This window comes from Fragaria vesca, linkage group LG4 (genome assembly GCF_000184155.1).
Source record: "Fragaria vesca subsp. vesca linkage group LG4, FraVesHawaii_1.0, whole genome shotgun sequence".
In the NCBI taxonomy this organism is placed as follows: Eukaryota; Viridiplantae; Streptophyta; class Magnoliopsida; order Rosales; family Rosaceae; genus Fragaria; species Fragaria vesca.
This window is the reverse complement of record NC_020494.1, coordinates 19,139,562-19,155,418: the sequence shown is the minus strand read 5'-3', so window position 1 is coordinate 19,155,418 and position 15,857 is coordinate 19,139,562. Positions and strand designations below refer to the sequence as shown.

The window sequence follows — 15,857 nt, the reverse complement described above, 5'->3', positions numbered from 1 at the left end:
ATCAATCATGTCAACTATGGTGTCAAGAGATGTAAGCTTTCTACTCTTGTTCAGAACTCAGTCTTATTCTTCATTTTTTCGTTTTTTTCTTTTGCTCCCTTCTCTTTGGGTTTTCCAGATCCTCTCTTTGGTATTTTCATTGTTTCTACTGTGAATGATGATATAGATCGATCATTGTATAGTATTTTGCGTGGCTTGCATCTCTTTCTAATTTTACTTTCTAACTTTGAAATGTTCTTTATTTTTTTTTCTATGAATTCGATGTATATATACTCTCTGTTTATCCATTTGTGTTCTATACTACAGAAGTACAGATAACAAATATTGGTGGAGAAGCTAGCTTGGCTGACATAAGTTGCAAACCGAAATTCGGTATGGAATTTGACTCTAAGAAGCTGCTTATATATTTTTCAATGAGTATGCAGGGAAGAAGGGATTCAATGTTAGAAAGGAAGCTGTGGTGAGGGATTTGACAGTTTCATGGAATTCTAGTTTTTGGTTTATTTTGCAAGCCTGGGAATAACCACAAGCATCTGCTGCGCATTTAGCTCCCCAATTGGTGTGTGATATGCTTTGGTGGCAGAACCCTCCTCCTACTCTATTTCATGTTCTACAAGCCTGTAACAAGTTGATGCAGTATCGGCTCCTCCTTAGGGACTGTTCTTTTGAATTTAGATGTTCTCCCTTTCTTGTTTTCCTGTGTTGTTTCTGTTTTTTTTTTCTTTTTTGGTTACATGTGTTGTTTCTGGTTTTTGTTGTATGTGCACTAATTATTCAGAACAATGCAGACATCCAGAATTTTAGGTTGTTTTGTGGATGTGATCACTGGTGATGTGAGATTTCTGTTGTTCTAATCTTTCAATGATTCCCAATGTTGACACAAGAGGTGGTGTAGTATGCGGAGTTCAACAATTGAAAAACATTGTGCATGTATGACCATGTTCAAAAGGTTCATTTGAACAGCAACAACAGTACAATTCATAAATCTTATTATTCTTCAGGTCTGAAAAACCTTACAATTGATATATTAAATCTTATATATATGACCATGTTCAAAAAGTGGAACTGAATCTTACTGAACAGCAACATCAGCAAAAATTTGTGAATTTCATAGTAATAAGGAATCTCTTTATTGTAAAGAAGAAAGAAAGTGTAAACATCTGCCATTACCCTTTGGTCAATTACTAGACAATACCTGAAACCAGGTCATATATCATGACATAACAAAAGGGAAAGTGGGAAACTGATACAAGGATAACAAAAAGATAGGTGAATGAAAATCCCAAAATAAGAAACAATATGCTCGATCGGAATTCTTAGTCGTATAGCAATTTTACGGATTGAGTTCCCCAAATTTTTCTTTCTCGCTTCAGTACTTTCTTAACAGCCTTCTCGATCTCTTTCAAATATAGCTTTTAGTACAGCTTTCTTCTTCTGAGCATTGTTGGTTCTATTTATTTGTCTACCCTTTACCTTTTAGCATCCTGTCACATGAAGTTCACCGTTACATGGCAGAAAACTTAGAGAAAATTGATTCAGAAAACAAATGAAAACGAAACGAGAAACTCAAGAATGATTAATCACAATGGCATATAGGTATTCTTACCAAAGGTGCAAACGAACTGTCTGATCTTCAAGTACATCGTTTTCGACAGCAAAACAACCGAAATTATACTAATCTGAATGCCTGCAAAGTGAAATCTCTAGACAGAGTCGTTAATAGAGAATTGAAGCACGATAGGAATAGGAAATGAGGCGTCGAGGAGAATCTGACTCGATCTCTTCGTCTTCCATTCTTTTTCTTTTTCTTGGACTCGATCTTTTCGTTTTCCTTTTTTTTTTTTTTTAGTTCGATCTGTTGTTAACGACGGATGGAACGAGAAAACGTTGCTCTTTGTATTGGAAAACCAACTTTTGAGTTTTTAATAGAAAAATGCTGAGGTGGTGCAATTGTGGCCTTTGGATATGTAATTAATGGACATGATTAGAAGTCAAGGATACACAAGGATATAGGCTAGCGAAGGAGAGGATCCTTATCCCTCTTTAACTCTTTTGCGATCCTTATTAACAAGAATGAAAGAGATCGAGATTATACTGGGATTTGTAATGGAAAGAAATAGAAATATTGTTCGGGGAATATTGATATCGCCTTTCTTCGATCTTTCTCCTTTTATCTATTGAAGTCATTGAAAATTTAATAAATAATTAAATAGGACATGCATAATGTATTCTTATACGAATCTGTGATCTATAAGTATTTGTATTGTCTAGCAATATATTGCTTAATTCCTTTCGGTGCAGGAGAAAAGCTGTTTGTAAATGCTTAGTTACAACGTAAAACTACACCAATAAGTTTGATCTTTTAAACTTATCTAGAACAAATTAATAATAACTCCATACATAACTCATAATACCCGAAATACATATTTGAAAAGAGGGACAAGGAGAGTGACAAACCTAGATTCCCTCTTTTTGATCGGACGATTCAAATTTGTTGATCGTTTAAGTTCAAATTGTTAACTAGCAAGTCCTTGGATGGACCAAACTTCAATCTCATTGTTCATTTTCTGTGGGGAAAATAAGAAAAGACATGGTACCTTGGTCTTTTGAGTTTCGATAACGTTGCTATCCCTTCAAGAATCAAACACAGAGAGGTGAAGTGAGATATTCAATTCATTATTTTCATTCCTGGGTATAAATCAAAAGCATTATATTCATATTCCAAAAGTCGACCTTAATATATATGAATCAAACTTCAGTAGGTTTTAAACGAATTTGAAGTGAGGGTATGAGATTTGTGTTCAATCCCTCAACAACCACAACTATGCCTTTCTTCGTGTTTGCGATTTCAATTTCTAAAAGATAATCTTCAAGTCTTCAACTCATAATCACATAATCTGATCATATAATTGAACCCAAAAACAAACACAGTGACATTGCTGCTTGGGGGTTCAAACACAATACCAAACCTCTGCACTTGATTTTACCCATGGCTTCACTTTGGCTTTAAGGCTTCGACCCATTTCCTCCGCTCACTTTAAACTTTTGGGATTGTCTATCAACAACTAGCATTGCGAGTTGTGCACACATGGTTTACTCTCATGCGTTACCGTGTTTGAAACTTGTCACCGTATCTACTTATTAATATGTTAGGGTTTTATGCGATTTGCGGACATGACAATAAGAGATCGTAGTTTCGAGCTCAGAATTCATCGAAGAAAAAAAGGTAGTGGTCTAATTTAGTTAGTAGTTTAAGATGTATAATGTATGTGTAGCACCACATGGTACCATGTGTGTGGGAAAGATGTGTAGGCCTGAATTTAGACAAGAACTGATGGATTATTGTCAAGTTTATTTCTAGTATTTGGTGTGGTGTTGATCATCAATATTCAAGAGACTTGGACATATATATATATATATATATATATGACATTTTAGATCAAATTTAATACATCGGTTCAAGTCAGGCTCAGGCCGAGTTTAGGGCTACCTTTTTATCCAAAAAGAAAGGAAATTCAAAAGGGGATTTAAAGGCATCAATGGGATTAACTATATAAATTAAGGGTCATTTTCAGATCTTTATAAAGATTCATGGCAGCGATGGTTTAGGACTAGGAGTATCTTGGTGGAATGAATATTCAAGAAAACATAACAAAAAGGGTGAAATCTCATATATCAGGAAGAGTTTTATATTAGGGTTCTTATGGGATTAGGTTTTGATGTTAACGGCTGCCGTCACGGTTGCTTGTGTGTGAAGGAGCCTAACCCTTGTTTCTAAATTCGTAGTGATATCGGAATAGACTATGTTGTATAACAAGCAAGATAAATGGTAGTTGGAAATGACAAAGCCGCGAAGGAAATTCTTTTTTTTTTCCGCTGATAAGGTAAACAATAGTTGTGTGCTTCCATATATGGAACACCCATCATTTATGCTTCACATTGAAGTATTTACCTTAAATTACAGCTTGAGGGTGCAACTTTATGTCTCCATTGTGCAGTTTTGGAGGATTCGGCATTGTCACCTTGAGAGTGCAACTTTCAGGCAACGGTGTAGGGAATGTTCTCAAAGATTCCGGAATGATGAGAGCTTTTGAATCACGACTCACGAGTACAGAGCCACACCTTATTGCAGCACCCAATTCATTTGGGGAACTCGATCAATGTAATTGTGTAAACAAATTTTTCGAGTTTGACAAGAACCGTTCCGAAACCCATATATATTATGAGTTTCTGTTAGTATATTTGGCTATTCCTATTCAACACTAAGATCTCCTAATGCATCCAGGAAAGGAAGAGATCAAGGAAGAGGTATTTAATGCATCCAGGAAAGGAAGAGGTATTTTTGAGCACCAATCATGGATTATGAGGTAATGAATTTCAAACATATCATATATGGTAAGTTGATCCGGCATTCAAGTTAATGATTTATTGATTGAGGAAATTATGTGAAAAATCTTCTCTTTGAAGACTTCCATATCAGGATCATTAAAGAGTTTTATATGCATAATCTTGGGTTTTTATAGGATATATAGTTTCCATATCAGGTGCTCTACAAAAAGGTATATCTGCATAAATCTTGCTTATCTGATTCGATATATGTGTGTGCTCAATCATTGGCTTGAGGATGATTAGGAAATTGAGTTGTATATTGACTGTGTTATAACATTCAACTGGTGTATGAGTTTTGGAAAGTGCAAAATGATGGTGGTCTGATTGCATCTTTTCTGAAACGAAATTTGATCTTGTCATTGAAAGGCATCAGTTATTTACACTATAAATTGCTTCTGCTGTGCTTAGAAAGTCAAGCTTTTTGTATGTGTGGAGAAAAGACTGTGTTGGCTTTGTCTCTATGTTGATCTGATATTCATGTTCATCATAAAAACTGCTTGTGTGTATCTGATATAGACTAAGTTCCTCTCTTCTTACTTGCATACATGTTGCATTTGAGATTGTGAGAACTGAGATCTGGTGGTGATAGAAAAAGGTTGACTGTATTGCAAGACTTAGTCGACTGGTTGTGTCAAAGAAGCAAGGATCACTGATTGTGGAAGAATCAGCTCCTCAGTAAACTAAGAGTGTTTAAGGGGCTATTCGGTATTGTTTTACAATACTATTTTTGGTTTTTTGAATACAAAAACAAATCAAATATGCATTCGGCGCATTTGGTTTCGAAAACACGGAAAACAAGTTTAAGAATACAACTATGGAATTATGAGTAAATATGAAAAACGATCTTTACATAGTTTTCCCTGTTTTCAGAAAACACTGACACACGGTTAAAGAAAACCACAGTCCCACTAAACCTCCAAGACTTTCTTCCTCTATCATCTCCTTTATCTATCAGATCTGCACATTACAATACAACACTTCTTCATGCCAACTTTTTCATAAAAGTTTCACATTTTCTGAATAGAGTAGATCGAGAGTAGAAAGGATGGTCAAAGTTTTGATTTGATCGGGCGTGGTCAAATCTGGTTCAGAACTTCATATCGATGATGATGAGGGTTGAAGTTTGGGAGCTTTGTTTTTTAGACTAATCAAAGACAATTGAATTGTCCTACTACAGAGGAGCTTGAAATTCAGATTGAAGGATAATGATTTTCAGATGTATGGAATTTGATGACTTCTCCAATTTCTTGAGCAAAAATAGGGTTTTCAGATGTAAGGAATTTGATGACTTCTCCAATTTCTTGAGCAAAAATAGGGGTTTGGCTATCGATCTTTCAATCTCTATATATAACTTTGTGAGGTACGTAGGAAAGAAGAAGACTAACTTAAAATTTACTATATACAAACTTAATACCTTCTGTAAGTCTGTTTTTGCAATACTTCTGCCGGATGCATTTTTGGATTTTGAAAATTTGCAATTCATTCTCTCGTTTTCATTTTGTAAAATTATATTGCAAAAACGTTTTCTTAAAACGTAACAAGACACGCCCTAAGTCTTAGAGGGTTATGTACTCAAATCTAGCTGTGTGTAAGAACTAGAGAAAACTGAGTGTGTTGTAAGTCTCAGTGTATTTGTTCAGTTTCTCTTTATAAAGATACATGAATCACTTGTGTGAGAAATGAGAGTTAAAAACAGATACAAGTATTTGTAGTTGTGTGAGAAACACTACTTGTAAAGTTTTGAAGATTAATGGAATAATCTTGCTTGGTGTTTTTTCCCTCATTAAGGTTTTGCACCAAGCCATTCAAGTTAATTGTTTTATCTGTGTTTCATCTGGTTTTTGATCCATTTCTATACTTTTAGTTTCCAACATGCTTTAAATGCGATGAACCATAGAATTTGAAAAGATTGAGGTTTTGGGTATTGATGGTGGTCACTAATGCACGATGGCATCACCACAAATATAATTCATGTAGCAACAAGGGGTTAGATATTGTAAATACATATTCACATAAATTCAATTTATAATTAAACAATAATTATAAATAATGAAATGATGAACATGAAACAAATTACTGTGAACAACTTTGGTTACCACTCTTGATTGAAGGAGAAGTAGAATTTGTGGAAGCGAATCGAGTGTTTTGGAACATTTAGAATGAAGAACGCAAATATCGTTTTATGCTATCAACTCGGATGTATGACCAGAGAAAAATGTTGAAGTCAAGTCGTGTGTCTCACACATTTTCCTTAAGACAAATTATGCCTCATCTACCGGTGCAAAAGGCTTGATGACACTTGTCTCCCAAGATACAACGACTATTTGTGATTTGGAGTTGCACTGCTGCCAAGAACACCTAACAAACTTGTAGTACCTTCTTGTATCACCGGAACAACTAGAACTAGAGAAAATATGACTCTTTGAGAGGAAGAGATGACTATCGAGTTTGTGTTTCGAATGTGTGTTTAGAACAAAGGAAGTGTCACCTATTTATACATAGAGGAATGTGATCACCACATGAATGTCATGAATCCAAATTCATGAGTTACAACCTTTCACATGCCAACCCTTGACATTCTTTGATATACCTTTAACATGCCAATCCTTAACATTCTTTAGTTACAAAATTTAACCATCATTGAACTTGTTGTTACATAATTCAAAGGGTTATGTAGTTGTAACAAATTCTAGAATTCTAAACGTTAGACACAAGTGAAAAGTCCAAAACTTTTCAAGTAGCCATCTTTGGGTGACTATTTCTTATTCACCCTATAATCCATTTAAATTCTCCAATTTAAATTGATTAAATAAAATGGTGAAAAACATCATTTTTTTTCAACAATTCCTCTTGTTCAAGTTGGGCACATTATTCATCATCACATCTAAACATCTCGCATATGCCACAAATGTAAAAGCTTCGAGCTTCATAGCTTAAACATATTGTGCAAGATCAAACTACCACTTTGCTTCTCTATTTGTTCTTCCTTCTTAGATGTGGCCATGGTCTAAACTGGGTGTTAGTTTCTGGGTTTTGATGGGATTTTCAAGCATGTTTAAAAGGTTTAGCAGTCTGTACAAACCCAGTGTCATAATCCAAACATACCCATCTCCCTACATGCCCAGAAGAAGAGCCTTATCGCACTAAGGATAAGTTGTAATACATTGAATTAACAAAGATCAAAACTTGAATTAACAAAGATCAAAACTTAGAATCAATAAAGATCAAAACTTAGAATCAAAACACACCCAAAACCAAAAACCAAATATCAAACCCTAAAACCCACACAACCCACCCGAAACATCAATTAACCATGAAAACAAAGCAAGTAAATGAAACCATACAAAGAAAAAGCGCAAAGAGTACCTATTTCCCAAATTTCCTAAAGCATTTCCCCCTTAAGCATGCCTAGTCCATCCCCGCCTCCAGCTTGGCGATGTGGAGAGTCGGGTTATGTGAAGATGCCATTGAATTGATTTATGAAAGAAAACGTGAATCAAGAAACGGAGCTTTGAGGAGAATATTTGAGGAGAGAAAATTGGGGGGAAAACTTTAAAAATGGGTTTGTGGATTTTGGTTAAAGCTGAGGTGGGGGCGCATAGAGATAAGGATCGTCTCCATTGTATCCATGTCGTTTTCTGTGTTCAATCTGATCCGTTTATTTAAAATTTGAAAGCTAGCATCGATACAGCACACCACGTGCTATTAAATGCTCAAAAGATAAGGACCCTCTCTCACTACTAATCTGACCCGTTTGTTTAAATTCAAAGGCCAATAATACACCACGTCTCAAAGTGGAATTTTCTGGACTCTTATCGAAATTCTACTCTCGTTTCTTTGCAACAACACATGTTTTTTTCTTTTTCTTCTTCATCACTTCACTTTCCAGTTTTAGGCTGACGTGTCATAACTTTAATTTGAAATCAAATATAACCAAGAACAATATGACTAAGTAAATGTTGTATCATAATTCACCAAAAAAAAAATGTTGTACCATAAAGACCTTATGTCACACAATGTTGTATCAACTGAGTTTGAGAATGTAATTAAGTAAACGTTTCATTCTAAAACTTGATTTAAATAGATTGAAAAAGAGAAAAATGGATATCTTATGGTTTACGATTCAAATATAAAAAACTATGTAAATTTTTTAAGTTATTAGTTAGCAATTTCTTGTTCCACAAATGAAGTTATATATCGGTCTGCGTGTTGAATAACAAACGACTCCGAACTATGAACTAAAATCTGAGCCTAAACCTAATATCTTTTTATAGCTTAACGACATCAATTCATAGATTGTTTCTTCAAATGCTAGTAGTGGGACAAAACAAACTTAAAGCTAGAGAGAAAAGGGTAATAAAGCAAAATCTTTCATAGATGATTGGTACAACACATATAACCTAACATTAATTCTTTATCTAATAATGCATCAAACCGGTGCATTTCACTTTTGCATATTTCTACTTTTGCATAAGGTGTAATCAAGTCGAAATAATCTTTACTGGCTTTTCTTGGTAGATTTGGCATCCTCACCTCCATAACTTCAGGCAACGGTGAAGACAACCAATCAATCTAGGAACATGTGAAGAGTAATGCATGAACCAATTTTTGAACCAGAGTTCTCGCACTGCAATCTTGGCCCCCTCACAACCTTTAACAAAATAGTCATCATTCAAAGTCCCAAGAAAATCAGATAGATGAAGATTTTGGACATTGATTTTGGCTTTGAGTGTACGATGATGTCTGTTGAAAGAAAATTCTCTTAGCTCATCCACAAAAATGCAGATCTTTTTCAGGTTGAAGGTATTATTCAAGATCACCTTTTCACAGTTTGGATCTTGCCCTGGCGAATGATCAAATGTAAAGGATTCAAGGTTTTTTTGCTTCATCATCAACTTGAAGAACTTTTAACCGCTCGCAATACTCTACTTTGAAGGACTTGAGACTAGAACTTGAAACATGACACTTTGAGTTTTCAAACCCACATCCAATTATTGACAAATTCTCAAGGGAAGGGCACTGCGATAGCAATGAGGAGAGAGATTTGTCAGCAAACCATGAAAGTGTGAAGGACAAGGTTTTCAAAGAGGGAAGAAAGCGCTCTATCACTTTGAACATTTGAGCTAATGTTTGCGATTCTCATGCGGGCTAGAGTCATACTAGTTAGGAATTTTGCATTTAAAAACAATGTCACCCAAGGCAAGTGATAGGAGACGTCGAAGCTGTCACGACTTACGATAAATATGTTGATACTTTTCAACTTGAAGGATTTATTCAAGTCACATCATCACATATTGAAAATGGTTCAATATGCGAAAAATATGTAAGAGATTCAAGATTTTTAGTCTCATCATGAACTTGAAGCTCCTCAAGCCGACTACAAAACTTCAGTTCCAGGCACTTGAGACTAGAACTTGAAATACGACACTTGAAGTCTCTAAAGTAGCATTCTTCGATTTATTGTCGTTACAATTTAAACATTTTTTTCGTATCGATTTCTACCTCAAATTACTTTCAAAAAAATCGAAACGATCGAAACGTATACAAAACATAGTCCGAGACTCCGAGCCACCTCTTTCCTTGATAAAACATCAACCAATCTGCAAATACAACATCTCAACTCAAAATGACTAAAAGTTGATTGGCAACGTAAAATCTAAACCTCTAGATATACCGTACATAAATACGTACTATACACATAGCAACATACACACACACACAATACATACGCGTACATAACAAAATAAAAAAACGGTTGATTCGGTTATTCTGTCCCTCTCTTTTTTTTCTCTCTTTGGTTTCTCAGATTCAAAACCCACACCAAACTCTCCGATCCCACATTTCATCCTTCTTCTCAGATCCACATTGCCTTCATCGATCTCTCAGATCTTGACCCGCTCCGGTTCGATTCGATCCCACCATGGCGAGATTGGAGAGCTTGATCGGCCTCGTCAACCGAATCCAGCGCGCCTGCACCGCTCTCGGCGATCACGGCGGCGAGGGCATGTCCCTCTGGGAAGCTCTCCCTTCCGTCGCCGTCGTCGGAGGCCAGGTCATCACCTTCTCCTTGCTTTCACTTCCATTTTTTTAAAATGCCTATAGCTTCGTATTGAATCTCATACCAAACTTGTTATTCTGATTTGTGTGATACAGAGCTCCGGGAAGTCTTCGGTTTTGGAAAGCGTGGTGGGCAGAGATTTCTTGCCACGTGGATCAGGTGCTGCTCTCCTTGTTCTTCTTCTTCAATTCGTTACATTTTTCGTTTTCGTGTGGTTATTGCTAATCCTAACTGTAAGTGCGAATGCAAGTGAAGTAGATTGTAAGATGTGTAATGTAGTATGTGTTAGTTGCGTATATATACAATGCTGTGCTTACTACAACGTTTCGGAGTTGATTTTGAGCCCGAGCTGTGGTTACTCATTGGTTTTGTGATTAGTTATGAATCGGATAATGTAGTTGCGAGTTACTGTTGGTTGTGCGGTTTGTAGTGGTTTTGTAATTAGTTAGGAATCGGATAATGTAGTTGCGAGTTACTGTTGGTTGTGCGGTTTGTAGTGGTTTTCGAGTTGCTGAGTCTCGTATTCTATGTTTTAGGTATTGTGACGAGGAGACCGTTAGTGTTGCAGCTTCATCGGTTAGAGGAAGGCCGGTCTGAATATGCAGAGTTTCTTCATGCGCCCAGGAAGAAGTTTACTGATTTTGGTATGTTGACTTTTAATACGAGGTGCATTTTCTCTTGGAATGATATAGAGGTGAATATTAAGAGATTTTGTAGGGATACTGATACATTTCTACAAGCACTTGCCTGTGAGGAGTGCATCACTCTACCTTTGAAATGCAAATAAAACTTTTTTTTTCCTGTGTTTTTCATCCTTCTTTTTAGTTTATACTATACAGGGATACATTTTTTATTTGCCTTTCAATGGAGACAATATTTTATACTTTGGTCTAGTTCCGGTTTGAAATTTGGAATCCTCTTGTACTATTATATGTGAGGAAGTGAATTGTCACGAGGTGGAGTTCTGTGCTGAATGTGCAGGGATCTAAATTACAGCTTACAAGATTAGTCTAAAGGTGTTAGCATTTACATTGTTATGAACACTGAGAGTTCCTGTTTCCTTATTATGCAGCTTCTGTACGCAAGGAGATCTCAGATGAGACTGATCGTATAACTGGGAAAACAAAACACATCTCTAACATCCCAATTCATCTCAGCATATATTCTCCAAATGGTGCGTATTTCATCTCCTGTGATAACATAATGGACTAAATCATTTACTTACATCATCACATATACTAATTTAAAAGTATACTATTCTGTCTATTTGTTTATGGATTTTCCCTCATTTCTGGGTGTACCTTGCAGTTGTAAACTTGACTCTCATAGATCTTCCTGGATTGACTAAGGTTGCTGTAGGTAATTACTCTCTCTATTTCTCTCTGTCTCTATCTCTGTCTCTATCTCTGTCTCTGTCTCTGACTCTGTCTCTCTCCATGTTAGTTAATATATTTCTTTTTGTCTTCTGCAGAGGGACAACCAGACAGCATTGTCGAGGACATTGAGAATATGGTCCGTTCTTATGTTGAGAAGGTGAGGAGGCTTGTTTTTCGATTGAATCAGACAAACTCCCATTTACCACATGTTCAAAATATACACAGACACATCCTAAAGCTAATATTTAACTAATGACGTTGCACATACTAGGAGATGTTTGACATGCAGCTCCGATGGTAAACACAGAGCTCTAGTTTTCACATCTTCCCATGAACGATACATTATGGATTTCTTACTTTTTACTAGTAGCAGTGTAGCACCCAATCTGATGAACTTCTTTGATTTGTAGCTCTGATAGTAAACACAGCTTTATTTTTCACATCTTCCCATGATCAATACATTATGGATTTCTTAGTTTTTACTAGTAGCACTCAATCTGATGAACTTCTTTGATTTGCAGCCTAACTGCATTATATTGGCTATATCTCCTGCTAATCAAGATATTGCCACTTCAGATGCCATTAAACTTGCAAGAGAAGTCGATCCATCAGGTAAAAGATATCTCTAGAGGCTATAACTCTGTTGTTTCATAATTATTTATCAAAGGATTGCTGCTTTTAAAAGCCAAAACACTCGGTTTTCACTGTTGTGTTTGTATTTTTAGGTGAAAGAACATTTGGAGTGATGACAAAGCTGGATTTAATGGACAAGGGAACCAACGCTCTCGATGTAAGGATCCAATTTTATCACTTCAGTAAATGATTAGACAATAAATAAAAGTTACTTGGGCAGAAATGCAGAATTTTAACTGGCAGGGAGTGTTAGCCTTTTCTTATTTCATGAATATATGAGTACAAGTATTTTATCTAAAATATTTGTTTGTACCTATAATAAGTTTCCTTCTGGTGGTGGCCATAACTTTAAACTAATGGCTAAATGTTTGAATGTTTAAGGTTATAGAAGGAAGGGCATATAGACTGCAACACCCATGGGTTGGAATTGTGAACCGTTCTCAAGCTGATATCAACAAGAACGTTGATATGATGGCTGCTCGTAGGAAGGAGCAGGAATACTTTGAAAACAGTCCTGATTATGGACACTTGGCACATAGAATGGGGTCAGAGTATCTCGCCAAACTTTTGTCTAAGGTCATTATTTGTCACATCCTCTATCGGCTTTAGATAATGATCATATGGAATTCTCACTGCTTGATTTCATTCTTCTTTTTATCAGCATTTGGAGACTGTCATCAGGCAGCGGATACCCAGTATCATTGCGTTGATTAATAAGACAATTAGTGAACTTGATGCAGAGCTGGATCGCATTGGCAGGCCAGTTGGCGTAGATTCAGGGGTAACAGATGTTGACCTTTTAAATATACTTTATTTGTTCATGAAACATATGCCTTACATGTGTTACTTTATTTATAGGCCCAATTGTACACTATTTTAGAATTATGTCGTGCATTTGACCGCGTATTCAAGGAACACCTGGATGGAGGGTAAATTTCATGACCTCTTTATAACATTATATTGACCATTTGAGTTAACATTTTATGTTCTGCTTTTTATTTCTTTAAATTGGTCAGTATAATTGTATAACTATTGCAGTTCGTCTCACAACATATACTCTTGATTCATTGCATCAGATAATAAATGTACTGTCTGATTACTTATCTGTCTTGTATTTCGCAAGATACTCGATCTTGAGCTTGCATATAAAGTTTTGATTGCCATTTTCTGAACACTTTGCTCTTAGTTGGTGTAAATTTTTCAAAAATATTCTATCAGTACTGCAGGACCGCAGATTTATATATTATGGATGGGCTGGTTTTGCAATACTTTGTTTTTTAGTTTCATTAAAGCTCCCTAGAGTCTTTACGCTCTGTGAGAATAAAGTTGACAGCTATTTCCAAGCTGTAGACAGGGAATATGAAAACCCTTGAAAGAGAATTAGCACCCTTGTACTTGCTCATGTTTATGTTGATTCCTGTGTCAGAATAAGTAGATTTCTGTTATACTGTAATTTGATATCTAAGTGTGGAAATGTAATTTTCTACCCATGTTCTACATAGATAAAAACTAACATAAGTTGCGACTTCAGGCGACCTGGTGGAGATCGAATATACAAAGTTTTTGACCATCAATTACCGGCTGCATTAAAGAAGCTCCCATTTGATCGGCATCTCTCAATAAGGAATGTCCAAAAAGTTGTTTCAGAGGCTGATGGTTATCAGCCCCATTTGATTGCTCCAGAACAAGGATATCGCAGACTTATTGATGGATCTATCGTCTATTTCAAAGGACCAGCTGAAGCCTCTGTGGATGCTGTAATGTTCTATTGGTCTACTTTGGTTACTATATTTTTTGTCTTCAAGATGGTTACTGTAGTAAATAATTTTACTCCTGTGGCAATCTGATTTTGACTCCATTGCTTTCGCGCAGGTGCACTTTGTTTTAAAAGAACTTGTACGGAAATCGATAGCTGAGACAGAGGTGAGTAAAATTTTGCATAAGAGTTAACTAAGTTGTATTCAAAATCAGGTTACCTTTAAATATGTAAATTCTATCAGCATCAATTGTAAGAGAAAATAGCCCTACAAAGTTTATCTCTAGTCAACATAGTTAAAATCTTTGATATAATTTCAATTATGGTCCTGTTCCAGTCAAGATTTTTTAGTCAACTGATAATGGGACTTTGTTTACTGATGCTACTTTATGGAAATTGTAGGAATTGAAACGCTTCCCTACTCTTACATCTGACATTGCAGCAGCTTGCACAGAAGCATTGGAAAGATTCCGTGATGAAAGCAGGAAAACAGTTACACGGCTTGTGGAAATGGAGTCTAGCTACCTAACAGTGGAATTTTTCAGGAAGCTTAATATGGAAGGGGACAGACATCCAAACCAAACAGGACCAAATGCAGACAAAAATAGAAAAGAACCGCCAGCACCGAATATGGACTCGTATGGAGATAATTATCTCAGGAGGATTGGTATGTAAATTTCTCCTCACTTTCCCATTAGAGGCGCGCACGCACTCACACAATCCACATAGATATACAACTTAGCATATAATTTGGCACTAAGTTTCATCAAGTTCTACTGGTTATTATAAGCTTTATGTCAACTCATTTATAAGATGTTTTAAAGATGGGGTTAAGAAATGACGATTTTTGTATCTTTCATGTATCAGCATCAAATGTCAACTCTTATATCATGATGGTCTGTGAGACTCTGAGGAATTCGATACCGAAGGCCGTTGTTCACTGTCAAGTTCGAGAGGCCAAAAGATCCCTTCTAAACCACTTCTATGCTCAAATTGGGAGGCAAGAGGTGAAATTTCCTTTTCAAAAGCAAAACCTGTTGTGGTGAAGTCAACATATTGAATAGAAGCTGATGACAAATGACTGTGTTTCCTTTGCAGAAGGAGAGGCTAGGTGCAATGTTGGATGAGGATCCAGCACTCATGGAAAAACGGACGCTCATTGCCAAACGGCTTGAACTGTACAAGTCAGCCAGAGATGAGATTGACTCTGTCGCATGGAAATGAAAGACCTCATAACTGTTATACGAGTAGACGTGTGTCATTTACCATCAAACATGACAAGCAGATATCACCATTCACCACTACCAGATCAATCTGCATATTCTTTAATCTACTTCAAATTAATTAGGTATACAGGCAGCAGAGACGGTCACAGGCCGCAGCTGCTGCACGAGCATATAGAGTTTGAAGTTGGACGTGATTCTTTTTCTTTTCTTCCAGCCTTATACCTTATTGTATACAAGATCAACTCAAACTCAAGCGATGATTATTTTGTTATTAAATGTTTTGGTTCCTTACCAAATGATCGCTATTCATGAAAATTTATTCTTCTGAGATATGAAATTTTCTGTAGACATGGTTTGTTATAATTTTATCATTATCATCTTTTTCAAATGGAATATGTTTTAGGAACTGTAATTACCAT

General features: G+C 36.0%; 1 protein-coding gene across 1 annotated transcript; it reads left to right on the top strand.

Moving 5' to 3' along the window:
• The first annotated feature begins 10,146 nt into the window (after positions 1 to 10,146).
• Positions 10,147 to 15,823, top strand: LOC101294167 (dynamin-related protein 1C-like). Its single transcript, XM_004297385.1, has 16 exons — positions 10,147 to 10,441; positions 10,543 to 10,606; positions 10,984 to 11,091; positions 11,520 to 11,621; positions 11,756 to 11,806; positions 11,919 to 11,980; positions 12,345 to 12,435; positions 12,549 to 12,613; positions 12,838 to 13,032; positions 13,118 to 13,237; positions 13,315 to 13,385; positions 13,988 to 14,213; positions 14,329 to 14,379; positions 14,615 to 14,879; positions 15,080 to 15,219; positions 15,311 to 15,823. The coding sequence occupies exons 1-16, from the start codon at positions 10,310 to 10,312 to the stop codon at positions 15,434 to 15,436; spliced, it is 1,869 nt and encodes a 622-aa protein (XP_004297433.1). The 5' UTR covers positions 10,147 to 10,309; the 3' UTR covers positions 15,437 to 15,823.
• The last annotated feature ends 34 nt before the right edge of the window (positions 15,824 to 15,857 follow it).

Bases quoted from the DNA above. Each gene is read 5' to 3' on its own strand.
- LOC101294167 (XM_004297385.1), top strand. From the start codon at position 10,310: ATGGCGAGATTGGAGAGCTTGATCGGCCTCGTCAACCGAATCCAGCGC. The intron at 12,436-12,548 runs GTAAAAGATATC...TTGTATTTTTAG, and splicing joins AAGAGAAGTCGATCCATCAG to GTGAAAGAACATTTGGAGTG. The intron at 13,238-13,314 runs GTAACAGATGTT...CTTTATTTATAG, and splicing joins CAGTTGGCGTAGATTCAGGG to GCCCAATTGTACACTATTTT.